This window comes from Culex pipiens, chromosome 3 (genome assembly GCF_016801865.2).
Source record: "Culex pipiens pallens isolate TS chromosome 3, TS_CPP_V2, whole genome shotgun sequence".
Lineage (NCBI taxonomy): Eukaryota > Metazoa > Arthropoda > Insecta > Diptera > Culicidae > Culex > Culex pipiens.
The window spans coordinates 184,723,558-184,751,250 of record NC_068939.1 but is presented as its reverse complement, the minus strand read 5'-3'; the positions used below and the strand labels follow the sequence as shown (position 1 = coordinate 184,751,250).

At 34.8% G+C, this 27,693-nt stretch overlaps 1 protein-coding gene across 1 annotated transcript; it reads left to right on the top strand.

Moving 5' to 3' along the window:
• The first annotated feature begins 1,185 nt into the window (after positions 1-1,185).
• Positions 1,186-27,277, top strand: LOC120414326 (ras-related protein Rap1). Its single transcript, XM_039575464.2, has 5 exons — positions 1,186-1,700; positions 21,755-21,862; positions 21,920-22,048; positions 23,882-24,034; positions 24,139-27,277. The coding sequence occupies exons 1-5, from the start codon at positions 1,626-1,628 to the stop codon at positions 24,226-24,228; spliced, it is 555 nt and encodes a 184-aa protein (XP_039431398.1). The 5' UTR covers positions 1,186-1,625; the 3' UTR covers positions 24,229-27,277.
• The last annotated feature ends 416 nt before the right edge of the window (positions 27,278-27,693 follow it).

Below are 27,693 nucleotides of genomic sequence, written 5' to 3'. Positions count from 1 at the left end.
ATAAAACTAGGCAAATCGTTAACGGATAATGTATACGCCAACGGACCAAAAACGGATCCTTGCGGTACACCTCTTTTTGTGGACCTAAACTGAGATCGGACTCCGTTAATTTGAACTAATTGCGAACGGTCGCTCAGGTAGCTTTTCATAAGATCACAAGCATCACTAGAAAATTGAAATTGTTCTTTAAGTTTATCTATAAATATTCTGTGGTCAATCAAATCAAAGGCTTTAGTGAAGTCCAATAAGATAAGTACTGTAACATAGTTAGAATCAAATGATGCATTTATATCCTGGCAAACTTTTGTAATAATGGTGGATGTACTATGGTGTTCTCGAAAACCAGATTGAAATGGTGTGATAAGTTTTTTGAATGTAACATATTGAACTATTTGATCCTTCAGCAAGATTTCACAACCTTTTGATAATGATGGCAAAATAGAAATAGGTCTCAGATCGTTAGGATTAGATGGATTTTTTATTTTAGGTATCGGTTTAACTATAGCCAGTTTATATATTGTTGGAAAGGTATTTGTAGAAATGATTTTATTGTATAAAAGCGTAATGTATGGAACCAAAAGATCAAGAAAAAGTTTAACAAATTTAAGTGGAATTTCATCATACCCTATTGCATCAGATTTAATTCTAAGTATAGCTTTATGGACTTCATCTTCAGTAACAGCTCGGAATTTGAATTGGTCTTCTTCAACGATATCAGGAATAATAGTAGGTTGTCTGTTTCCAGTTGGATAGTTCTCAATTTTTTGGATAAAAAACTTGCAGTGCGTTATTTCGTGAGAATTCATTGTAACATAACAAAATTTCAGGCGGTCAGACCTACTGCGTAAAGTTAACCGCAACTATGATTCGTTGAACTGGATTGAGTTTGAGCACGGGGTGTTCAAACAACAATACAGTTCTGAATCTACTCACGTTCGGTATAGTTATCGTATGCCACTGGATATTTTTTCTGCAAACATAAACTGTTTTTTTGACAAGTTTGGTCCGGAACTGTCCACCCACCTACCACTGCCAAGGTCATCCAACCTCTTCCCACCAGCCGCACCGCAACTTTCGGAAGCGCAAACAACCGCGTCCGACCATGTGACTAACGAGATATCTTGCTCACTTTTAGACCCGATGATTAATAGCTTGTCTTTGCTCTTGTTCTTTTTCCCTCCACAGACGACGACGACGACCGGCACGGGGGACGTTCCGAGCCAAAGTGTGAAGATAGTGGCCAAACTCCGGAATTCCATGAGCAATATCTAGGCGCATAATTAGCGAGAGTCGAAAATTTTCGTTTCGTGAATCACACTGCTAGGGGGAACGCGTTGTACGTGAACGTAAGAAGAAGAAAAGGCAGTATTTGAAGAAGTGAGTGCTTCTGCGAGAGGGAAATTGGTGTAAGGTGGAAGCAGCAGCAGCAAGAGCCTCGGGCGTTGCGTGGGAGTGACGAAAGATTAATTTGTGGTGCAAAAAGGTCCCGGAGTGTGGGAGAACCAACCGGAGAGCCCACGAGTGGAATATTTGTGGCCTGTGTTGCGTGTGTTTGTGTTGTGTTGGAAGATAGCTTGAACAAGCTTGTGAATTAGAAGCAGCAGCGCGCAGCAAAAAGCTTCAAAATGCGTGAATACAAAATTGTCGTGCTCGGCAGCGGAGGTGTCGGCAAATCCGCCTTGACAGTGCAGTTTGTTCAGGTGAGTGATTTGCATCTGTGTTTGTTATCAAACTCCATAAACTCCATCAACCTTGTATTATTCTTGGAAAAAGTCATTACGACTTTTGCGAGTATCGATTTCGATCCGATCGCCCTATAAATAACTCTTCCAAAGACGCTCGTCATTCTTATCTTGTAACACACTCTTCTACACAAATTCCACTCTGAAAGGTCTTCCCATGGCCTCGAAAAAAAAACAAACTTTGTAGAATCACAGAGAAAATAAAACACAGATGTTAACAGCATCCGTGAACACGAGAAGCAAGACGAAGACGACGACGGTCGACCTGGGGTCAAACACATCCTGTCCTGTCCCTGTTTTGACCCGACACCGGTGATGATGCTTTTAGTCCCTTTCCTCCTTCTCTTGGCACAACACTCCCCTTCCCCTTCGAGGAAAAAAAATCACGTGATAAGAGAAGCCCAAGATTGTGGTCGGAGACCACAGTTTTTGGGGGGAAAACCTGTGGAGCTAACAAAACAAGGAGTATGTAGACGGACACCCCTCTTCTGTATGGTGTCGGTCCTAATGGTAGATGACAGGCGAAAAGACTGTCCTGTTTGCGTTGGTTTTGTTAACATCACATACACTTTACTGGGGATTTGTTGCTCGCTTTGAGTGATGGGTGTGTTGTGTAGTACTAGGGAGATTACTTTGCGAGAATGTCATCTGCGATGAAGGGGCAGATTTGGGGAATCCTTGTGATAATATTCCGTTTGAGCGTCTTGAGATGTGGTATTTGATCTTCTATGAATTCATGAGAATAACAAGTTCCAATCGTGCAAACAGAGTACATCAAATCAATGATTGCTGCAAAGCGATTTAATCTCAAAATGCTGACATTGAATTGCAGCTCTTCTACAAGCAATGATGAATTAAATTGGCTGAAATTAAGGGAAAATACTCCTAGTAGAGGTGGGCAAACCCGCTCTTTTTTGGAGCCGCTCATTTTCGTTCGCTAATTAAAAAGAACAGCTCTTTAGAATGGCTCGTTCGCTCTTTTTCAAAATTTTGATAAAAAGGCTGTTTTCAAGAATGTTGTGAATTTAAAAGTTTTTTTTTTTTACTTGTATAGGCCGTTGCAAATATTTTTCAAAGTTTTTGTCGCCATTTTACTAAATTGCGTTTATTTGTGTTACCAATTCGGATATTTTATTAGGAGAAAAAATTATGCGAATTCTTTTCTACATTCTGATATAAAGTCGATTAATGCTAAAGTTTAATCGGGCTAGGCTAGAGGATTGATATTTTTTTTCCAAAATCTCGTAGGCTATTTAGTATATTTTGAAAATTTGTTCCATGTTAGGTAATTTGAAATTCTCATATTTATGATCGGGTCAAAATTTAATTTATGATCAGTTGTACAGTGATTTTTTTTATTTTGTGAAGAAAATCATTCACTTTTGGAATTTTAAAGAAAACTCTTTACTGAAAATATGAGTTGGAACATTGGCATCAATGCTAATAAGAGTCTTTCAATATATAATATTGAGAAAATTGCAATAGACCCTCCAGCGAAATATGACAATTCAGCTCTTAAGATGTCGGAAAATAGTCCCTCTTTAAGCTGTCGTAAAGAACTTGAAAAAAATACACAGTGGTACAATTTTGAGATTATTTTTTAACTGGCATTGAAATATATGAAATTGCATTTTCAATTCTCAAAAACATATTTAATACTAGAATTTGTTGGAAATTCAATTTATTATAATATAAAAAAAAAATAGACACAGGTTTTAAAAATCATTGCATCTTGGAACGGTTCTTTCAAAAGACCGGAGTTTCAAAGAGTACCGCGACTCTTATTCTGTAAGCCATGATTCGTTCGCTCTTTTTAGTGAACCGGCTCTTTGAGCGGCTCGCTCTTTTTTTGCCCACCTCTACTCAAATACAAAAAAATAAAATAAAAAAAATCTTAAAAAGGTGTTATAAATGTCGTAAAAATATTTGTTACAAATTTAAAAAATCAGGAACTTATTTTTTTTCAATTTCAAGAGTTAAAGAGTTTAATAATTCGAAAATTATAAAATTTAAAGCAAGATAATTTTAAATTAAAAAATAAATAAAATTGATAAAAATATTTTGAAATCCATATTTATTTTACGTTAATTGTTAGTTTCAAATAAAAAAAAACGATTCTCAAATTTTATTTATTATTTTCTGCATTTCCCATTTTTTTTTTTGAATTTCGAACACCTGGGTGATTTTGATTTATGTGGCATAAATAGGCAAAATATGATTTAGGGTTGTAGAATATACCCAATTCTATAAAAAAAAACAAACACAATACACTGAACATGATAAAAAAATATATATATATAAAATTAAAAGAAGTAAAAGAGTAGTGCTTTAAAAAAACCTATGAATAAAAGAAATCTTGTGCTATGGGACTTTTAAAAATCTCGAGCTGAAAACATAGTATAGAGTGCTAAGTTACATGCAAGTACTTTGTTGATGCCGGATCTCAGTTATTTGAATGAAACTGATGTCCTGAATCAATAGGGGCAGGGGGGGCAGAATGGACCGCCTAAGGGAAATGCACCAAAAACCATAGAAAAACATGAAAACTTATGAATCCTGTGTAGTAGGCTTATGCTTTGGAATGTTCCCTTCAATGTTGTATACTTGGTTGATGAAAATATTTTACTTAAAACTATTTTTGAGCCACTTTAAAAAAAAAGTTTTTTCGACTAACTTTCCAGGGTGCGGGGCAGAATGGACCACCCTGCGGGGCAGAATGGGCCACCTTAGAAAACAAGCCATTTCTTCTAATACAACGTTGAAGGGTGATAAGAAGTTACTTGAGGGACCTTTCCATTATAGTTTCCATGAAATTTGATCACTTTTATAAAAAAAGTAACTTAAAAAAACAAAGATTTTTGAAAATGGTATAAATGTGTCGAAAACAGACACTTTTTTTACAACTAAGCGTCGAAACAACTAAAAAATCAACTTTTGTTGCATTAAACGTGATTTGTGAAGCTATTAGGAGTGAAATAATCCGTTTAGCTAAAATTTTATAACTTTTGATTGTTTTTATAAGGCAGGAAAAGGGTGGTCCATTCTGCCCCCAAGTGGATTTTAATTTAACACTTCCACCACCAAGCCTCTAAATGATTTTAAGGTTCCGTTGTTGTTTGTATACTTTGGTAGTAGCATCTAGTAACGTTATAAGCATTGAGCAAACTTTTTCAAACAATCCAACTTTTCAGAAAGCTTATTTAAGAACCTCGAAATAAACAACATTTGCGTGGTTTTGTCAGTAAATTTACATTTTTGCTCATAATTCGAAAAATACAATGAATTAAAACGTCGTTTTCGGTATGGTGATGCTATTTGACGTCCTTTATAAGACCCATGCCTTACAGTTGGTCTAAATCCGTTCTAAAGCCCAAAACCAAGGGTGGCCCGTTCTGCCCCCATGGTCCATTCTGCCCCCCCTGCCCCTACTTGTGATCAATCGACAGTTTTTGTGACAGTTGACTGAGCTCATCTTTCGTTTTCTAAGTTTTAGCGTACTAGTAAGTTTAAGTTAATTTCATGGTGATAATTTAGCTTTTTCTAAAAAAGCTTCCAAATCTTGAATCGAACTTTTTTCAATTCCAATAAAGTTATTACAACCAGTAAAATCTTGAGCAGTGATCTGATTTGAAAAAGCTTGGCCTATTTTCCATACATTCCATAAATGAAGTAACACAGCAACAGTGAGACATCAAATTCCACCGCACACTTGGATTGACGCCGAAGTAACTGCACTGCAGCATAATCGTTTATCCTCTCATTCCCATGGAGGCGCCACCAAAACTCATGGCACACTACTGACCGGTGCTGCAAACGTCACCCAGTGCAAATAGCACAACAACACCAGCAGATCTTTTCACCGGAAACAAAACAATCTGCTTGTCGGACCGAATGGCCAAGGGGAAATGTATAGTTACTGTTGCGCCGCCCTCGGCATCGTCGTTTGTCGTCCTTGTTTCGTGTTCCGACACACCGGGACCTGGGTCCATCATTGCTCTCTGTGGTGACGACATCAGCTGCTACATCTGTTATTGCCGGAGCAAAATACAATCAAAGCATGCTACGCGGTGATTGCGCTCTACATGAGCAGGGTAGTTGGCTCAATTGTTGTTCGAGGGAGACATTGAGTTATTTTAGAACGATTTTTGGAGCTGTTACCCTGACGGTGGGAGCACCGACCGGTTGGTCAGGTCCATATTTCACTTCCCGGGAATTCGTCATAAATTGGCCTTGACATGTCCATTACACGGTGCGATGTGTGCGCAATATTGGCTTACGAGATCTTGTTAAAGGAAATTGATGTTTTACTACATTTTGAGCTGCTGCGTCATCTGTACAAAGTTTAGAAGTTGCTTGCTTCAAGAGTAAGCTGATTTGAATGGAATTGCTTATTCAGTGCTCGTTATCAGTTATAAAGTATGTGCTATCGTTTTCAGATTAGATAAGAATAGTAATCGATTCCGTTTCGTATCATTTGACCTAAACGTTGAATATGTATCAATTCATGAGAGTAGGATTTGAGTTTGTGAACTTTGATTCTTAAATTTTCATTTTCCAATGATCAAAAAAACGAACTCTCACTTCACAACCATGACAATCAGCCATGTCCATCGCAAACAGGAAAAAAAAATCAAGAGGCAACAGTAGTGCAAATGACACCCCCGCAAGATTACTAGGCAAAACATAATTAGTCTCGATTGCAGCAAAGCCGATAGAGATGACTACAAATTAGCTGTGTGCAGCCTAGACTGACTAATCTGATTACTCGCCGAGGGAGACTTTAATTGCTCTCTCCATCTCTAGCTCTGTTCGTACGTCATTTATGTGACTAATTATACGTTTTTGGGCGGAAATTTTGCACAGTTGGCCATGAGCACTTCGCACTGGGGATGTCACGCCGGTAGAGTTTTGATTTTTTTTTTTGCCAAATTCAATTAGCATAACGTGTCCAAAATTGGCAACTCTAAAATCAACGCGCCTACTTGGACAGCCAGAGGTCAGGAACGTCAGGTGTGGGCTGCAAAGTAGAAAAAAACAACGACCCGTCAGATCCGTTCTATTAAATTTCAACTCGAGCATTTGGCCTACTCTGACGCCTATAGCTTGGAGGTTTGGTATGCCGCATCGCAGTACCGTAAAACGGGGTGACTTTGATAGGTTTGCGATTTTACCGCAAAATGAAGAGAACAATTAAAATACGTACGGAATTGTTGAGAATAATACTGACCGTGGTAGAGAAGTGTTCAAAGTACCTCAAAAAGCACTTTTCATAAAATTTTGAAAAGTTTAAAAAGTTATTTAACTATAGTTAAGAGGCAGTATTTGTAGATTCTGCTCGGTTTGTTCTAGAGGTCGTATCGAGGTGCTCCGATTTGGATGAAACTTTCAGGGTTTGTTTGTCTATACATGAGATGAACTCATGCCAAATATGAGCCCTCTACGACAAAGGGAAGTGGGGTAAAACAGGCATTGAAGTTTGAGGTCCAAAAAACATGAAAAATCTTAAAATTGCTCGCATTTCCGTAAAACTTCATCAATTCCAACTCTCTTAGATGCATTCGAATGGACTTTTGAAGCCCTTCAAAATGTGCTATAGACATCCAGGATTGGTTTGACTTTTCTCATAGCTTTTGCAAATTACTGTTAAAAATTGATTTTTTTAAAACCTTAATAACTTTTGGCAACAGCCTCCAACACCCATACTCCCATAGGTCAAAAGTTAGGGAATTTCATGGACTATAAGCCTATGGTATTAACTTTTTGGCCAATCGCAGTTTTTCTCATAGTTTTACGATTTTTCTAGAACACACATTTTACAACGTTAGTTTTTGCCCTGTAGGCCAATAAGACGGCACTTTTTGGTCTCAATTTTGTCATATTCGGAATTATTAAGGTTTTAAAAAATTCAATTTTTAACAGTAATTTGCAAAAGCTATGAGAAAAAGTCAAACCAATCCTGGATGTCTATAGCACATTTTGAAGGGCTTCAAAAGTCCATTCGAATGCATCTAAGAGAGTTGGAATTGATGAAGTTTTACGGAAATGCGAGCAATTTTAAGATTTTTCATGTTTTTTGGACCTCAAACTTCAATGCCTGTTTTACCCCACTTCCCTTTGTCGTAGAGGGCTCATATTTGGCATGAGTTCATCTCATGTATAGACAAACAAACCCTGAAAGTTTCATCCAAATCGGAGCACCTCGATACGACCTGTTTCACATCGGTGAAAAACTCGCTCTTAAGAAAATGTTGATGAAAGTAATTTTTTTAAACTTCTCAAAGTGTCATGATTTTCTCAATGAACATGATTTTGAATCGGAAAACGGAATGCATTTTCGGATTCTTTGGACAATTTTCTATTAGGAGCAGGTTAAATAAGTTTGCAAACAATAAAAAATATGTGTTTTTGAAACACAAATTGAAAAATTCTCCAAATATATAGGCAATTTCAGTTGAACAAATTTCATGTAAAATGTGAAAACTTGTGATTCATGCTTCGAATTCAGTATAAAATGCAATATAAATCGATAATGCAGAGGTCCAATCTTCAATGTCTCTTAGACAATTTTATAGCAAATTTTCTGAACTTTAAAAAAAAATATTTTTAGAAATGGTTACTCATGGTCACCATTTTTAAAAATCGAAAAACTGCAAATATTTCAAACTTTTGGTGGCTATATCTTGAAAACGGAGCCCTTTATCAAAAAATCTGTAAAGTAGTTTTCGACGCCAAATTCAATTTTGCATTTAAAAATACCGTCAAATTTGTTTTTGCATGAAATTTAATTTTTTTTCCAAAAATCACTATTTTTTCAAAAATTCATAACTCAGCGGCAGATTTTTTGACCATGTTTCTCTATGGCTCAAAAGTTGCGGATTTTTGTCCCCTAAAACATATAAAAAAATACGCATTTTTGGTAAACTGAGTTTTTGTAAAAAAAAAGTTGACTAAAAAATCATTTTTTTTTCCGTGTATCTATTTTTTTCTCAATAGTTCTCAACAATACCTACAACTTTGCCGAAGACACCAAATTGATCAGAAAATTCACTCAAAAGTTACAGCTGATTTAATATTAACATACCATTTTTGTATGGACAGCAGCCAAAATTGTATGGAGACTTGTATGGGTGAACCAATGACGCAAAATAGCTTATTTGGTCATAGGGAAGGTCCCCACAAAGTTTGAGCCAAATAAAAAAATACAAAAAATAAAAATGGTCGAAATCGGCCGATTTCGTAGAGTCTATTGAAAAAACTTTTTTCCAGAATAGTGCATGGACTTTGTGTGGCCTACCCCAGTACATGTTTTAAAAATAATAATCTTGAGAAAAACCTTACCTGTCCGAAAATATTCCAAAAACAAATTGAAATCCTATCAAAGTCACCCCGGATTACGGTACCTAGTAGGCATTTGTGCTGGAGCGCGCGGGGGTGTACGTGCGGTAAATTGTCACAACATTGACATCGTTGGATGGTTCCAGTCCCAGCCCAAACAGCGCAGCGTCGCTGTTGTTTCTGATCATAACTGTGCTTTACGGTTCATCGAATTCAAACGTGATAGCTACCTACTCTTTTGAGGCGGATTGGCAATGTTGGACGTTGTTCGTTTTTGTGTTGTTTGTGAGAGCAGGCGAGTTTTGAATATTGCCAATTTTAAAAGATTTTGCTTGATTTTGTTTAGTTTTTTTAAAGATTTATTTATGTTAAGAAATTTAGTAATAGATCATTTTTCTCAACAAACAAACAATTAAACATCTGATGTATGTAGTTTTTAATGGTACCGGCCAGACCTACGGTGTAACATTTACCACAGTGATATTTCGTTGAATTGAATTGAGTGTTAACATTGCAACACTGTTCTGAGAATTCGTGATTCAAGATTAACATTGAAACAAATATAAAATAGCAGCTTAGGTTTTTTGATATGCTAATGCTGTAGAAATCACAGTTTATTTTAAAAGCTCTATTTTTGCAAAACTTAATTAAAAATGTTCCAGCAATATTTCACGTTCGTACACTGCAAACACAACACACAATTCCTGCTCCCTGTGTGCTGTCGTCGTCACTGGAAAAGAAGACACTGCTGATGTTCATACCGGCGTACATGATGAATCCTGTAGCAGGAATTAACCAACCGGAAGTGCATGCACATGACATCCGCTGAGGACATGACAACGACGACGGATCTTGATGGGGGCTGTGCTTTAAATAACGTTACCATCGTCGACGCGGAAAGTCTGTTCTCTCCCGTACGGTGTTGTGATGGAGTTTAGTCAGAAGTCGGAAAAAAACTGATTGAAACGTGTTACGAAAATAGTTTCAATCAAAAAGTTGGCTGAAAATGAAGATTGCCTCGTCGGAACGGCGACGCCCCGTCTAGGCTACATGAAGTCCCGATGACGACGCACGCACCACAAAGTACTAACAATACAAAACTCTCGCTCGATGGTTATAACTTTGCTGAGCTGCTTCATAAAATGCAGATTAAACTTATTCAATTTATCAGCAACCGCAGCACCAGCGTGTAATGCAATGTGCTTCCAACTGGACTGGTCAGCTTTTAGTTCAGCTTCGTTCAGCTAGCAGCCAGCCGGGCTACAGGGAAAGATGATGATGATGTGATGACTCAGAGTGAGGGCCAACATTGATGGCAGAGGGAAGGCCACTATTTGGAAGAGTTTAATTTGGAACACACTTTGCTCGGTGTGGTGTAGTTCAAGTGAAGATATATAACGCTGGGGAATGGCCCCTTGAATTAAGATTTGAGCAGGGAAGATGAACAAATTAAACAATTTAAGTGTTTTTTTGTATCAGACTCTCAAGTGGCTCTTTAACAGCTCTAGAGCATAGAACTACTTCTTTGCTGCAATTGGCTCCAAATACAATTATAGAAACAGAATTCGGGTTTACAGTAAAACTGAAATTGAAAATGAAACTTTATTTTATTATTTGATTTTTACTCTAAAACAAATACAGTCCAGACTCGATTGTCCGAAGCCTCGATTATCCGAAGTTTCGATCATCCGAAGTTCGATTATCCGAAGGTTTGTATGAGACTTCGGATAATCGAAACATAAAAAAAATCGTATTTTTTTTCTTACTTTAAACGTCAAAATCGAGTTAGTCAAATTTGACTGGTTGATTGGCTATAAATTAAAAAATGCATTTTTTCAATTTTGTATCACCGCCATTTTGGCCGCCATCTTGGTTTTAAATTCTAAATCACTCTAGAGTAGTTTAGGAGTCATACTTAAGCTTAACAATCAAAAGTAAGACAACGTAAAAAAATGTGATTCAAATATCCGAAGTGAAATTTTGCCAAGGCTTTCGGATAATCGAGTCTAGACTGTAAAGTTGTTTTAACAATGCTACTTTTTAAAGAATTACTCAGTTGTAGTTGGTTCAGCATAAAATTTAAAAAAAAAATCATAATGAAAGATTCACACAATGAAACGTAAATATTAAACAAAATATTTCTAAAAAAAAAAGTAATTTGGGCGATGGAGAGTAAAAGATTCACAGTTTCAACAATTCGCAACCCGACAATCAGCTGTGATGGGCTTACTCGCGCTGACCAGCTCAGAGTCAGACTGCTAAACCGTTAATTTAAATACTCCCCCTCCATCCGTCCAAACGAAAGCGAAAGCCCAATAAGCTCGTTTTGTTGATGCTTGTGCTTCTGGCTGATGTAGTGCAGCACCAGCCCGAGAAAGCGCATATAATTAGAAGCATAAAACCCACAAATGTGGATGATGAAGCAAGCATTTGCGATTTTGCGCCAAGTAATTAAACCTTACAGCAAAAATCACACATTATTACGTTATTATTATTTTGTTGGGCTCTTTTTTTCTACTTCTTCGTTTGCTTCCCGTTTTCCGAGAGCGAAGAGGCACTTTGTATATTTCCAAACCAATCCATCCATCATCATGAACCAGAAGTAGAAAGGAGGTGGGGAAGGGGAAGCACTATTACGACCACAAATCGTGCCCCACCCTCCTCTATCTGTCTCTCTCTCTCGATCTGTTTTGCTGATGCACCCGCGCGCCGGTAGACACCGAAAGTGAAGCAAATATAAAAAGAGTTTGATGGTGAGGCGATGGGGGAGGGGAGGGACACCATTACCGTAGGTCTTCCGTTCCACCACTATAAACTTCCTCTCTCTCCGTCTATTATGATGGTTAGTATAGTGTATTATTGGAAAAGAGCATCAGCAAGCAGCCGGCGCTAAATGTAGCCTTGTAATAGCTAGCCAGCCAGCCGGCCGCTGCTACTGCTGTTGTAATCATAAATATAGCTTAACCAAAGGATATCGCACGCCGCCGTGGTTGCCCAAGACTCGTTTTTTATGCAATTACTAAACATCCTTTGACGTGCAGCAGAGATTTCATTTGCAGAAAATAGCGCACGAAATAGAGATTTCAACCCTTTCCTTAGCATTACAGCTTGACAGGCACGTCGCGTTGATCGCTCAGTTTTATGTTTCGTTTTAACTTATCTGCTAATCTGGTGATGTAGAGGGTATTTTAAGTCCTGATTTTTTCAAATAATATTTCAAATGGATCCACAAAATAATGATTAATAGAGACTTGGTAAAATTGTTAAAATATGTAACCTATTCGTTTTTGTTTGCGATGTACAGTTATTGAAAAAGTTTATATTTATCAAACATTAGCCAAGGTGGTGGCCACTCAATTCGGGAAAAAGTCAAGAATTCGCAAAAATCTGAAAAAAACGTGATTTTTTAATCAAAAAGTCGGAATCTAGAGCATAATTGTTTGAAAAATATTTTCAAAATCTTGAATAAATTTTGCAATATTTTTTTTTTCAAAGTTTAAATCAATTGCATTAGAGTAAACTTAAAATTTTAGGTTCATTTCCCTATTTTTATCTATTTTCGCTAAGGCTTTTGATTAATTAAAATACTGATGCATATTGGATGATTATGATGACATGCTTTTGCGCCGATTTTTATAACATTGCATAAATAAAAAAAAAGATTAACTTTTAATCAAATTTGTTACACTTTAAACAACAACAAAGCTATTGAAAACTTAATTTAAAATACAGCATAATATCAACGGTTACATGACCAGCTTAAAGTTATTATTCTGTTTCATTTCACATTTGATCACATTGCTTGAATTTTGCAAGTAATTTAAATTTGAGATAGCAAATTAAATAATATTGTCATTTTAATAATTCATTGCAAATATTTATTTCCATTTTTTTGTTTCGGTAATTTTTTATGGATATGATTTTTTTTATCAGAAATCCTTAAGTTTCGAATGTAATAAAAAAAACTAGTTTCCTTTTAGAAAATATGAGAAAAATATCTGTAAAAAATACAAATAAAATTAGCAAAATTCATTTGGGCTATTACAAATATGTTTATATAACATGCCTATTCAAAAATTTTGTCTAGAATTAGATGTAAAGCATTCTTTGTACTTGGCGTTTGAAAAAAATGATTTATGATTAATCAACATTGATTTTATCAACAATTTTGCAAGTAATTTAAATTTGAGATAGCAAATTAAATAATATTGTCATTTTAATAATTCATTGCAAATATTTATTTCCATTTTTTTTGTTTCGGTAATTTTTTATGGATATGATTTTTTTTATCAGAAATCCTTAAGTTTCGAATGTAATAAAAAAAACTAGTTTCCTTTTAGAAAATATGAGAAAAATATCTGTAAAAAATACAAATAAAATTAGCAAAATTCATTTGGGCTATTACAAATACGTTTATTTTATAAAACATGCCTATTCAAAAATTTTGTCTAGAATCAGATGTACATAAAGAATTCTTTGTACTTGGCGTTTGCTTTGAAAAAAAAAATGATTTATGATTAATCAACATTGATTTCATCAACATCTACATAATTTAAAAGGAAACTGATAAAAATAAACTTTTAACTAAATTTTCAGATATTTCGATTTTTTTTAAATATCAAAGTAAAAAATCTTATTTTATGTACACAGCTAAAAAAGTAGTAATCCAGCTTCGTGTAAAAGGCCTGGGTGTAAAATAAATATTGCATTTTTTATGCAATTTTATGTGATTTTACACCCTGAAATATGTAGCCCATCAGTATGGGAAACCTACTTGACCGAAATGTCAAGCTCATATATGCGTTTATCCTTAACGCTTTTCATCGGTCTGATGGCCGAGTGGGCTAAGGCGCCAGTCCTTACTGTGGGTGCTGGGTTTGAATCCCGTCGGTTGGAACTTTTTTTTGTGTTTGCAAAAATTGTACATGCAGTGTGGGACTATCCATAAACCACGTGGACACCTGGGGCGGGGGGGGGGGGTATGGCGATTGTCCACGCTCCATACAAAAAAAGTTTTTTTTGTATGGACAATTGTCCACGAGGGGGGGGGGGTCCAGATTTCCAAAAAAAAAGTGTCCACGTGGTTTGTGGATGGTCCCTGTGTAATATTAAGTCTTTATTTTGACGAAGGTGATGTGCATGCTTTTGCATGCGATTTTACCGAATTTTTTGCTGTGTACAGTGCAGACTTGATTATCCGAAGCCTCGATTATCCGAAGTTTAGATTATCCGAAGGTTTGTATAGGACTTCGGATAACACAGTCCAACAAGATTTTGTCTCTGAGACGAGTATATGTGTTCCTAGTAGATTTTTGCCTGCTGAATCCGAATCCGGGTCCAGAATTGCTCCAAATGGTCCCAATTTTGAGATACACCCGTTTGAAATGTTAGTTTAGGCCAAAATTAGCTACTTTGTCGACTATTTTACAAAAGAACTATTGAATAAACAAATAAACCAATACATGTATCTTAAAGTTCACGTTTTCCCCTTTCTGAAACACCCCTGGTTTTCAAAATTTGATTGTTTCTACGCATATTTATAGCCATTTTAAAATTATATTTTCAGTTGGTTCTCATTCAAGTTTTTCCAACTTGCATGCAAGTCAAATTCTAATTTTGAAATGGCTATAAATATGCGTAGAAACAATCAAATTTTAAAAACCAGGGGTGTTTCAGAAAGGGGAAAACGTGAACTTTAAGATACATGTATTGGTTTATTTGTTTATTCAATAGTTCTTTTGTAAAATAGTCGACAAAGTAGCTAATTTTGGCCTAAACTAACATTTAAAACGGGTGTATCTCAAAATTGGGACCATTTGGAGCAATTTTGGACTCGGATTCGGATTCAGCAGGCAAAAATCTACTAGGAACACATATTCTCGTCTCAGAGACAAGAAACATTTGATTTTTTGTTGAACTGTGTAATCGAATCACGCACATTTTTTTTTCTTTTCCTTGTTTTTAACATAAAATTCGAGTTCTGCGACCCTATTTTAGTCAAATTTGAATAGTTGTTTGCCTATTAAATAATAAAATGCATCTTTTCCGTCACCTCCATATTGGTCGCCATATTGGATTTAAATCTTTTAAATCACTTTAGCGTTGTTTAGGGGTCACACTTAAGCTCGACTATCAAAAATTAGACAATGAAAAAAACTGTTTTTGCCTTCCTCACCTCAATGAGGAAAGGCTATAAAATCACTCGAAAAATGAACTTCTTTATTTGACCTCGTAGACCCACCTTCACGTATACCTATCGACTCAGAATCAAATTCTGAACAAATGTCTGTGCGTGTGTCTGGATGTGAGTCCGTGCACCGAAAAATATGCACACGATTATCTCCGGACTGGCTGAACCGATTTGGACCGATTTGGACCGATTTGGACCGATTTGGTCTCGTTCGATCCGTCTTGGGGTCCCACAAGACCCAAGTTAATATTATGAAGTTAAGAAAAGTACTTCAAAAGTTATGCTAAAAAAAAACGATTTTAGCTAAACTTCGGAAGTTTGTAGAAAGGGTGGTTTTTGTAAGAAAGACCTATCCAACGCGTTCAAAAGATTGAAGATCTGACAACCCCATCAAAAGTTATGAGCACTTAAGTGTTATTTATACACTTTTTTGAGGCCGGATCTCAAATATTATGATGAAAAAGTTGTCCGGATCTATCATGCGACCCATCGTTGGATAGGTAATCAAAAGACCTTTCCAACGAGCCCACAAGATTGAAGATCTGACAACCCTATCAAATGTTATAAGTACTTGAGTGTTTTAAATACACTTTTTTTGAGGCCGGATCTCAAATATTTTGATAAAAATAAGTGATATTTATACACTTTTTTGAGGCTGTGTAGTGTACTCACTTTATGAATGCGAGAAAGGCACCAACCACCTAAAGGTGGATTAAGAAACGTTTTTTGTTATTCAATTATCCGAAGTGAAATTTTTTCGAGGCCTTCGGATAATCGAGTCTGGACTGTATTAGCTTTAGTTTAAATCGCTAGCAAGTTCGGTAATATCTCGGTTTTTGTTACTTATATTGTTTTTTTTTCGCTCACAGAACTCTAGAGATATTTTTTTTTTCACGTTTTGATTGTATTAAAAATATAAAACATCTTATTTTTTTTGCGGGAATTTGATAGATGTAGGGTTTTTGTGTTTGTTTTTTAAAAATAAAACTAAAGATTATTTAGTAAAAAGAGGACTCTAAAAAAATATTTATTTTTATATTAGTCAAATATATGTGAAAAAAATCATATCTAAAATCAAATAAGGCCAATGCAATTTTTATTTCAAGTGTATGCCTTCCCCCTTCAAAATTTCCCCAAACAAAACATTGCAATATATCGGGGACAAAAAAAAAATTACGATATTTTAAACTTTCATTGAAAGCCATTCAAATGGCCTAATGAAACGGTTTTGTAACGCATCGAAAATAAACTCGTTTTTTTTACAGAATTTGGCAAATCCTGAATCTCTTGTTGAAAATTTGGCCTAGACGCAATATTTTGAAATTTGCTCTCCAGTTAATATTTTTTTCATTAAAATTTAAAAAAAAGCTTAACGTGAATGCTCTTTTAAAGTTCCAATCCAACAAACCCCGCTATTCTGCACTACAAACAAAAAGGTCACCTCAGGGACACATTTTTTGCTGTTATCATTTGTGTAAACACGTGACCAAAAATATAAAAAAAACAGAAGGGAGTGTTTTGACCTTCGAGAGGAAAACGCACGCACCTCATTCACATTAGGCGGCATGAATTTTTAATTTACTATTTCAATTATTACTGATGCCGTTCCCTTTAAGCTATCTATCCTTTGATTCTCGTTAGTATCGAACCAGCTTAAAAGGCTAAAAGCCAAGGGTTAGATGTCGATTTAGAACCAAACTTTGCGCTTCTGCGTTGGCGTTCGTTTTTGTTGGTTTGGTTTGATGCAAAATTGAAAAAGTTCACCCACAGCCACCATCTCGTTGCCGCCTCATGTTACATCGTTCCATCTGCTGGCAAAGGTTTCGAATTGTTCGAGTGAGCTAATTCACCTGATGGAAATTCAATTTGGGCTTCGGGGGGAAATTTCGTGCGTTGGATTGATGGAGAGAAGAGGATGCTTTGTGATTTTCATGGAAAACAACTTTTTTTTGTTGTATTCTCGTTCTGTTGAAAAGTTTCGGACCTGATGAGGTGGGTGATATCTCAATCTGAAGGATTGTAGAGAAAACTTTCCACTTGAAAATTAAACAGGCCCGGGCAATTTGCTTTGTTCGAAAACATTTCAGTGACAGAGTTTTTCAGCTTTTATCCTTTAGAGTACCGGAAAACACACACACAACAAAAAACACGAAGCTTAAAGCCTTTCAGCGAGGAAAATTTCACGGTCCCACTTCCTGGAACTTCTTGCAAATAAATAGCCGGGATCTTTGCCGTGTCCCTCGCGCGCTCCCTCTCCCCATTTAACTATGCAAATATATTCAGCACCCCTCTCCCCTTCTAGTTTCCCCCTGGACACAAGATAAATAGGGTCCGGGGGTTGTGGTCGTTGGGCCAAATCACGGAACGAGAATCTCTGGGTCAAATTAGACAGCTTTTCGGGGGACTGTTTTCCTTTCGTCCCGCGCGCTTTCCTGCTGATGGAACGTTGTGGCGTGGTAGCATGCCATGAAAACGAGGCCCGAGGTCTATCCCTTAATTTTCACCGCAAATTTATAGATATTCGTAAGCAGATTAACACCTTGTGGAATAATATTTTTGTAGAGTAATCTTGGAAAGGGGTTTGAGTAGATGCTGTTATTATTATGTTTGCAAAATCCAGATTAATTACACCTTGTAAAGGCCAAGGGATAGAATTTTGTAAGCTCGTGGCTCTCTACTGCTCTCCAAAAGGAAGATATTATTTGTAGCGTAAATCAACATACTGCTGGTGACCTTCCGGTGCCGTGTACCACGGTGTGGTTTCAGATTTTGGTAAATAAAAATAAACAGATTTACTAAGAATAGGCATTCTATATTGGAGGCTTCTCACGTCATTTGTTATGTTTATCAACTGCTAATTTAATGATAAATCATAGAAAAAAATCGCACATAATTTTTGCAAGACATTTTTGAAAATTCCACTTCAAATTAGAAGTTTGAGAATTTCCGAAGTAAAGTTATAAGTTTAGGAGAGATGAAAAGCTTATTTTGATAGATTTGGCATTGAATTGAGCCGCTTTTTTCAGGACAGTTGAAAATCTTTCTTTCGACAAATGCTAAAATAATCTCCAGCCTACTTTTGCATAATTTCGTAGCCTAACGATATTGGATTAGCATCACACACATGCTTGATTATTTTCTGTATAGTTGTTTAAAACTCGACACTAGCAAAATCTGATTTTTTTTCAAAATAAATTTATTGCACAAAATCTGATTTGCCTGCCAATTTTTGAGAAAATTATGCCAAGAACATGATTTTCATAGACAAATTGCTTTTTATGCTTGTTTTATTACCTTTGCAGTATCAAGTTGTACAGCTTTAATCTCTTGGATAAAGTTGTAGAGCATTAAATTTCCTGTAAGAACTTTACTTTTGGGCTTTTATTTAAATTAGTTTATCAAAATCAGAAAATTAAAAAGGAAACTTCGTAAAAACACATATTTCAACGCGAATTCCTAAATATTTTCCATTTTATTTAAAAGGGCAATAACTGTAATCATTTTTTAAGCGTAATTTTTGAATACGTTCATTATACGACATTTCTATTTTTTGCTCTTTGGGAGTTTTTTTTAAAAGGTCCAATAAAACAAAATGGCAAATTGTAAATAGTTCCTTTTTATTTATTTTTTATTTGGACCTTTTGTTTGGCGGTTGATTATTTTTTTACAACAATTTTTTATTTACAATCGTTTTTTTGGTAAGTCGGGAATTCATTAATGACATTTGAGTGGCCTGTCTGTCTGTATGAAGCTTAAATTTGTTCTAAAATTAATGAGCAATGGGCGTGATTTTTGTAAATTTCCTGAAAATCAAGAGAATGTTTATATTTTCTTAACTTTCCGGCAATGGTAATGTACTGACAATTTTTTCAAAATAGAAAAAATCAATTTGATCTTATTGATTGAAACATTCAAAATTGAGAATAACTAATACAAACTTTGAAGATAATTGAACAGTAGGGTACCGTCATCAGGAGTGACATTGGGTCTTGGGGTTAAATTGGATCATAAAAATTTCAGCATTTTTGTACGACCCAATCTCACCCCCCAATGTCCCCCCGAATGACGGTACACCCAAACAAAGATATTTTTCAAAACACTTTGGTTGAAACTTCACTAGAAAAACGTGTTTTGAGTATAAAACAGATGAGCAACTCTCTACGAAATCGGCCGATTTCGACCATTTTATTTTTTTTGTATTTTTTTATTTGACTTAAACTTTGTGGGGGCCTTCCCTATGACCAAATAAGCTATTTTGCGTCATTGGTTCACCCATACAAGTCTCCATACAATTTTGGCTGCTGTCCATACAAAAAAGGGGATGTAAATATTCAAACAGCTGTAACTTTTGAATGAATTTTCTGATCAATTTGGTGTCTTCGGCAAAGTTGTAGATATTGTTGAGGACTTTTGAGAAAAAATAGGTACACGGAAAAAAAATTGCAGATTTTTTAATCAACTTTTTTTTCACTAAAACTCAATTTCCCAAAATATGTATTTTTTGATTTTCGAGATTTTTTGATATGTTTTAGGGGACAAAAATCCTCAACTTTTGAGCCATAGAGAAACATGGTCAAAAAATCTGCCGCTGAGTTATGAATTTTTGAAAAAAACAGTGATTTTTGAAAAAAATCGAAGTTTCATGCAAAAACAAGTTTGACATTATTTTTTAATGCAAAATTGAATTTGCAATCGAAAAGTACTTCACAGATTTTTTGATAAAGGGCTCCGTTTTCAAGATATAGCCACCGAAAGTTTGATTTTAGCGAAATATTTGCAGTTTTTCAATTTTTAAAAATAGCGACCATAAGTGACCATTTCTAAAAATATTTTTTTTTGAAGAGTTCAGAAAATTTGCTATAAAATTGTCTAAGAGACATTGAAGATTGGACCCCGGGTTTCTTAGATAGAGCCGCTTTAAGAAAAAGAAACACGAAAATTGAAGTTTTCTAAGTCTCACCAAAATAACCCACCATTTTCTAATGACGATATTCTCAGCAACTAATGGTCCGATTATTAATGTTAATACATGAAACATTCGTGAAATTTTCCGATCTTTTCGAAAAAAAAATACTTTGAAAATTTTTAAATCAAGACTAACATTTTAAAAGGGCCAAACATTGAATATTACGCCCATTTAAAATGCTTCTCAACAATACCTAAAACTTTGCCGAAGACACCAAATTGATCAGAAAATTCACTCAAAAGTACAGCTGTTTGAATATTTACATACCATTTTTGTATGGACAGCAGCCAAAATTGTATGGAGACTTGTATGGATGAACCAATGACACAAAATAGCTTATTTGGTCATAGGGAAGGCCCCCACAAAGTTTGAGCCAAATCAAAAAATACAAATAAAATCCATTTCCGGTTTTGGTAGAGAATTGCTCAGATGGATTTTTATGGTAAATTAAATTCAAAATCAAAAGGTTGTATAATTTTTTTCAAGTAATCAAGCCCTGGATTGATCTTTGCACTAATTTTGACCGTTAATGTTGTTGTTCACTTCGATTTTGCTGTATTTGTTGGAAACTAACTGGACTAACTGTAGTTAGTTTTAGAAGAAAAACCCACATGGCGAAATCCAGTCTGTAACCCGTCAAAACGTCGTCTTCAAGCGACTTCGATTTTGCTGCCATTTTAAATCTGGGTCATTTCTAATGAAATTGAAATTTCCAGGGAATTCCTAGGGTTTCCCGGGAGATTTGTTATCTTTTTTAACACCTGTTTCCCGGAATTTTTGTATCTTCGGAAAATTGGACGCTCTAATTTTAATAAAATACAGAGCATTTCGGGGTGCTGACTAATGTTCTGTAGAATTGATGAATGATTTATTCAGATCTGTTCAATAAATTTTAAATAATAAATTTATTAAATAATCCCCAAGAAACCCCACTCTGTACGTCCTCTCATTCCTAAACGATGTGGCGCAATTTTGTGAATGTAAATAAGAAAGGACATCATCATCAGCAGCATCAGCGACGACGACGACGACGACCAAACCAGACTTAATATACCTACTTGGGAACTTGGGAATCGGGACGCGCCCGGCCACCCTCAAAACACAGGTAGAGGTTGGAACGGAACCTGTTGCCGGCTATCATTATCGCATTTATGGCGGAGGAAGCAGGGAGGGGGTGGAGAGACATCGTTGAGCACGTGTCGTCGACTTTGGTGGTGTCGTATGGTGCCAGCTTTTTTTTCTCCGCTCTTTCCGTCAAACTACGCGATGCGAATTTTAATTCAGTTTCGTCACTCATTCGGGATATAATTATGAACTCTCAATTTCCACGTGGCTTCAAGTGATTTCCACGTTGGCAGAGAAACGTGTCACTTTTGCTACTAATTGCCATCATTACATTGTCACCGCGAGAGCGGAAGAATTTCGATTGCAATCTCGTTTCGCCGATCGATTCTGTGTAACCAATTTACAGTTGATTTTTATACTAATTGATTTCCTTGCACTCTCTTTTCTGTTGCGCAGGGTATCTTTGTGGAAAAATACGACCCCACGATAGAGGACAGTTACCGCAAACAGGTCGAAGTTGACGGACAGCAATGTATGTTGGAAATTTTGGACACCGCCGGAACGGTAAGGATCAAACTAACTTTTCCTCCTTTTCTATACTAAAAGTTGCATTTTTTCTAGGAACAATTCACGGCAATGCGAGATCTCTACATGAAGAACGGCCAGGGCTTTGTGCTGGTGTACTCGATCACGGCACAATCCACGTTCAACGACCTGCAGGACCTCCGAGAGCAGATTTTAAGGGTTAAGGTGAGTTTTGGCTGTAGATTGGTGTAGGCGGTACAGGGTGGCCACTTAAGTCAAAAAAATTTATGAATTGGAAAAAAATGAATTCCAAATTTAGATTTTTGAAATTAAAATGTCTAGAAATTAAAAAAAATCAATCAATTAGACCTGAGACAGTAAAAGGAATAAAATTTCAAGAATTTATAAATTCTGGTATTCAAAAATTCCAATACAGTACGTATTTGATTATCCGGAGTCCTGAGCGCCGGAATTTCATTTCGGTTTACTTGACTGTTTTGTGTTTTGTGGATATTGTAGCATTATATTTTGGAATATATTAGGCTACCAACAAGTCGAATTCAACGAATTTAGGGCTGAAGTTAAATTGCACTACAAAAATAACATTTTTTTAAATGATTCTATTATCCGAAGTAGAGATCTCAAATAATCCATTTGAGCAATTCTCAACGAAATCGGCTGATTTCGTGCATTTTTATTGTTTGTATATTTTTATTTGGTTTATCCTTTAAGAGGCCTTATCGCCTTATCCCTATGATTAAAGAAGCCATTTTGTGTCATACAAGATTCCGTATAATTTTAGCAGCCTTCAAAATTAAAAAAAAAAACATTTGTGAAATTTTCTGATCATAAAAAAATTCTTAAAATTTTGGAATCAAGACTATGATTTAAAAAAAGTCAAATATGCAATATTTCGCCCCTTTTGAAATGTTAGAGTTTACTCCGAAATTTTGAAAATATTTTTCCGAAGAGATCAGAAAATTAAATGTTGAGGCTTAAAAAACTGCAATTTTCTTGTTCCTTCTTTTATTCACTGTATTTCTGCAACCAGAGGTCCAATCTTCAATGTTATTTAGGCAATTTTATTGCAAACGTTTTGAAAAAAAAAAATCAGTAATGAACAATCATGTCATTACTATTAAACTATAAAAAAAACGAAAACTGCAATTTTTGAGTTAAAATTAAACTTAAATTTAAAGTCTAACTTAAAAACTTTGCACTTTTTTCAAAAATCTATTAATTTCATTTCGATTGCAAATTTGATTTATCATTGAATAAAATTTAATGTTAACAGTAGTTTTCCTTTGAAACTTATTTTTTTCCAAATTTTTTTTTTTTAGAGATCAAAACTCGGCGGCAAAAGTTGCGGTTTTTTGTCTCCAAAAACATCAATAAATTCATAAACTACTAAATATGGATTTTGACATTTTTCAAAAATAATTTAAAATTCGGAAAAAATAAATTTTACGTGTACAATTTTTTTCTGTACAGTCTTCATCAATACCTACAACTTTGGCGAAGACACCTAACCGTTCAGAAAATTCCTGTAAAAGATACAGATTTTCAAATATTTACATACCATCTTTGTATCGACAGCTATCGGTCATAGAGAAGGCCCCCAAAAATTTAAGCCGATTAAAAAAAAAAATCAATTTTTGGTTTTGCTCATTTTTTATTATTCGGAGTTTTGGATTACGAGTACGGAATGCATTTAATAAATCTTTTACAGTTTTCATGGTTTGAGTTTTTGAATATTAAAATTATTCGATTTAAAGATTTTAATATTTTATGCTTTAGAAAATTTCTTGTTTTAAAATTTTTGGAATCTCAATTTCTTTAAGTTAAAATATTATTTTTTTATTTCTGAATTTTGTCAATTTTATTATGATAAAATTTTAAAATTATTATACTTCTAAAATTTATTATTTTTATTTTTTTAAGTTTTTTATTTGTAATATCATAAATAGCGAAATCCAGTCTGCGGCTCACCGTCTCCGTAGTGACGAACGATGATTAGAAATTTGCATTTCAAAATCTAACATTTTCTTTTTTTCGCAGGACACTGACGACGTTCCGATGGTGTTGGTCGGCAACAAGTGCGATCTGGAGGACGAGCGAGTAGTGGGCAAGGAGCTGGGCAAAAGTCTCGCGAACCAGTTCAACTGCGCCTTCATGGAAACGTCAGCCAAAGCCAAAATTAACGTTAACGACGTGAGTATTGTATTGTGTTGACGGTTTTCAGTTTTTTTTTTTTTGTTATTTTGATTTAAGAGAAGAGACTTAAATTTAATACTGTAATTTTTTTCAACTTTTAGATTTTCTACGACTTAGTCCAACAAATTAACAAGAAATCGCCAGAGAGAAAGCCCAACAAAAAGAAGAAATCGCTGTGCGTGTTGCTCTAAGTAAACTATTGCTAATAATAACAAAGTAATAATAAAGCGAGAGGAAGCAACAAAAAAAAACGGTTCGAGACGTGGTTATAAGGCAAAAAAAATCGTTCAAGATAAGAATTAAAGAAAAGTTATAAACATTATATTAATAATTAAAACAAGAGGAAGCAGATCGCGCCGCAAGGAAGTTGAAACAAAAGGAACGCGTGGCCAGCCACAATTGGCACCTTCTCTCGATCGCGCGAGAGAGAACCCAAAACAGACAGAACCCAGAATTCGGTGTGGACATCATCATTTCGGTGTGTGGAAGAGGTGTGTGTGGTGAAGAAGGTAAGACGCACTACTTACTTGATAATTTTTAAGCAAATTATGGAACGATAACACACACACATTCGAGCACACAAACAGCAAAAAGAAACAATTTCAAAGAAAATAAAAGAAACAAAAAAAAAACAGTAAACGTCGTCATCGCCATCGTTGTTGAATGTGATTCTTTCACCTGGACCTATCTCTCTCTTGTACACGACAAAAGAATTTAAAAAAAGCAAAAAAATTAAAAAGGTAAGTGATGTTGTGCCCAAAACTGCCACGTCGCCCACGTCGTGTGGTTACTCTTTTTCGATATACGATATCGTGATTATTTGGCTTCCATTGCACACTCTGAAAACACATTCACTCAATCGCACACAACACAATTTGTAGACGGACTCTTTTTTCAGTGATTTGTTCAGTGGCATCGTGTTGTGTTGTTTGGTCGGTGTTGAGAGTTGAAAACAATAGTAGAAAACACACACCTGCACTGTTGCGTGCTTTTGTGCTAGAGCAAATTCGGGAACTAATGAGACTTTTTCACACACAAACAAACAAACAAAAGAATGTATAGTTGTTCAACACACACAGACTCGCAGCGTGCGCGCAGACACCGTTGTCAGGTTGAGTGAAACTCAACAGTATTATGAAAGAAACTTTCCAGAAACAAAAGAAAAAGTTTAAAAACCAAGTAGATTAGAGATGGACACTAGATTTTGTACTATTTTTAAAATGCAGAACCTACACACACAAAAAAAACCCTTTTTCTACTGTCGCGTGAATTTTTAGCTGTTGAGCAACGTTGTTGAACGATAACGTTATCGTCGATATTTTTATCGTTATTCGTTCATGATGTTTTTAATCGGCGAACATCGACGATAATCCATTTAAATTTAGTGTTTAAATCAAACTTTATTAAAAGACAGTTTTCCAAAAGTTTTAAAGCGTAAGTGCTCTAAAAAATCCGAAAAGGTATTTTTTTACATACAATTTTTTTTTGCCAAATCCAAGCCTGTCAAAATCGAATAAAAATGTTGCGTTGTTGATACTCCATTGCAAATCATTAACATTATTTAATTATTGTCGAAAAATTTAGTTAAAAAATGATTTTTGCACAAATAACCTCAATTCTGTGAAAATCCATTTCGCAATTTCAAAAAAGTTGAAAAAGAGTTTTTTGGAAAAAACTACTTTGTTGAAATTTAAAAATTTGACATAAAAATTAAAGATGTTTCAAAAATACAATTAATATTTTGCTGTGTTTGATACCGATATTGAAAATTAAAAAAAAAACTGTTTTCAGAAATTATAATTAAAAAAAAATATTTCACTCGAAAAAAAATCATGAAAAATGGCTTCGTTTGATATCAATATTTAAAATTGTTATTTTTTTTTATTCCAGAAAAACGTATTTTATAAAAAAAACTCAATTTTTTTATAGATTGCGTTTTTTGGTACTCAAATTGGCAATTTATTAAAAATAAATTGCTAAAAAAAATAAAATTGCTTCTTACGTTTTGTGTATTTTACAAATCACGAATTTTGTAAAATTCCATGGGTAATTTTTATGGATTTTCAACAACAAAAAAACGGTTTTATGAAAATTTGAGAGTTTTCCATTAAAAAATTGCATCTTTTACCAAATTTAAAAAAAATAAAACGCTTGAAAAATATGCCGAAATATATTTTTGAAAAATAGCTTATTTTGTGAAATTTATTTTCTTCCACAACATTAACGTTGTGAAATTCAGAATTTGACTTCGTTTTACACGAATTTTGCAAATTATAAAAATATTAATATTTTTCCGAAAATACCATAAATGCAAATCATAAAAGTAATAATATTTAAAAAATGCGGGATTTTGAGAAAATTGTGTGCAATTTCGCAATTTAGTGTTTTTTTCAAATTCTAGATTGCTTCGTTTCGATATTTAGTTCAAATTTTTATATTTTAACAAATAAGTTAAATTCGAGTGTTAAGTTTCTTTTACAGAATCAAATAAATTTTCTCAATAAGAGAATATGATTTGATCATCCGATTGGATTTTTTTTCGAGAAATTAAAAAAAACTTGTTATTTTGAGTATTTTAAATAAATTGCATAAATAAAATAACGCGAAAATCAATTCAATTTTTTCAGAATTTTGTACCATAATATAAAAAAAAGTATTATTCAAAATTGATGAATTATCATCGATTAATTGCCGCTAAAAATAATCCCAGATCGTTAACGATGACGATAATATTATCGTTAACAGCCTTGCTCTTGAGCATAGAGTGCAGAGCAAAAGATGGCCCAGAATCCTTCATAATCATAGAAATTACAATAGAATCGGGATCGCCAAAATTTACGGCACTCTTTGCTCTGTCATAAAAACTAGCAACTCTGTTCCAAAAGTGAGAGAGAGAGAAAACGAAACTAACAAGTTTTGGAGTGCCAAATGTGCAACTACTCACTCATGAAATCAAATAGGTCCTCACCTCACACACACACACTCTTAAAAACTCCTCTTTTCAACTAAACTCCTGTTTTACTCCTCTCTTCCTCTATCGAAAAAAATAAAATGTTAAAATTATCTTCTTCGCGCTTTCTCTCCCCCCGACGGTATTTTAAAACAAATCTCCCATTCCAAAGGTGTCACTTTTACGCTCGCTCTTGAAGGCGGTATTCGACTGCGGGAGACAAACAAAGTTTCTCGCGGTGGAATACCACCCTAACTCTTTCGCAAACCAATTTTAGACAAAGTTAAAAAGAGTTTAACATTCGCAAAAACGAAGGAAAATCAATAATTAAAAGTAAAAATAGTCACATACACACAAAAATTAAAAAGAAAGGAAGGTTTGCCTTTGTTCGAAGTTTTTAAAAAAGCAAGCAAGTATAAAGTTAGCCAAAAATTGAAGAAAAAAAAACGTAATCAAACATAAGCTCGTCATCGTCGTTGTCGTGTCGTCATAATCTTCCACACACACACAAATAAAAACACATTGGAAAAACAGCATAATCTCAGTCAAACACACCCATTAACAAACCCTGTTTTTCATCGCCGCCTTCCCTATTGTGTCTCATGGAACAACACTATTTAGTAGTAGTTTTTAGATAGTCCTTCTTCTAATTCACACCAGCAAAGCAAAGTGCAGAGAGAAAAAAAGAGTTGATCAAAACTCATCA

Excerpts from the sequence above, each read along its gene's own strand:
- LOC120414326 (XM_039575464.2), top strand. The coding sequence starts at position 1,626 with ATGCGTGAATACAAAATTGTCGTGCTCGGCAGCGGAGGTGTCGGCAAA. Across the intron at positions 1,701-21,754 it reads TGACAGTGCAGTTTGTTCAG|GGTATCTTTGTGGAAAAATA; the intron begins GTGAGTGATTTG and ends TCTGTTGCGCAG. Across the intron at positions 21,863-21,919 it reads TTTTGGACACCGCCGGAACG|GAACAATTCACGGCAATGCG; the intron begins GTAAGGATCAAA and ends CATTTTTTCTAG.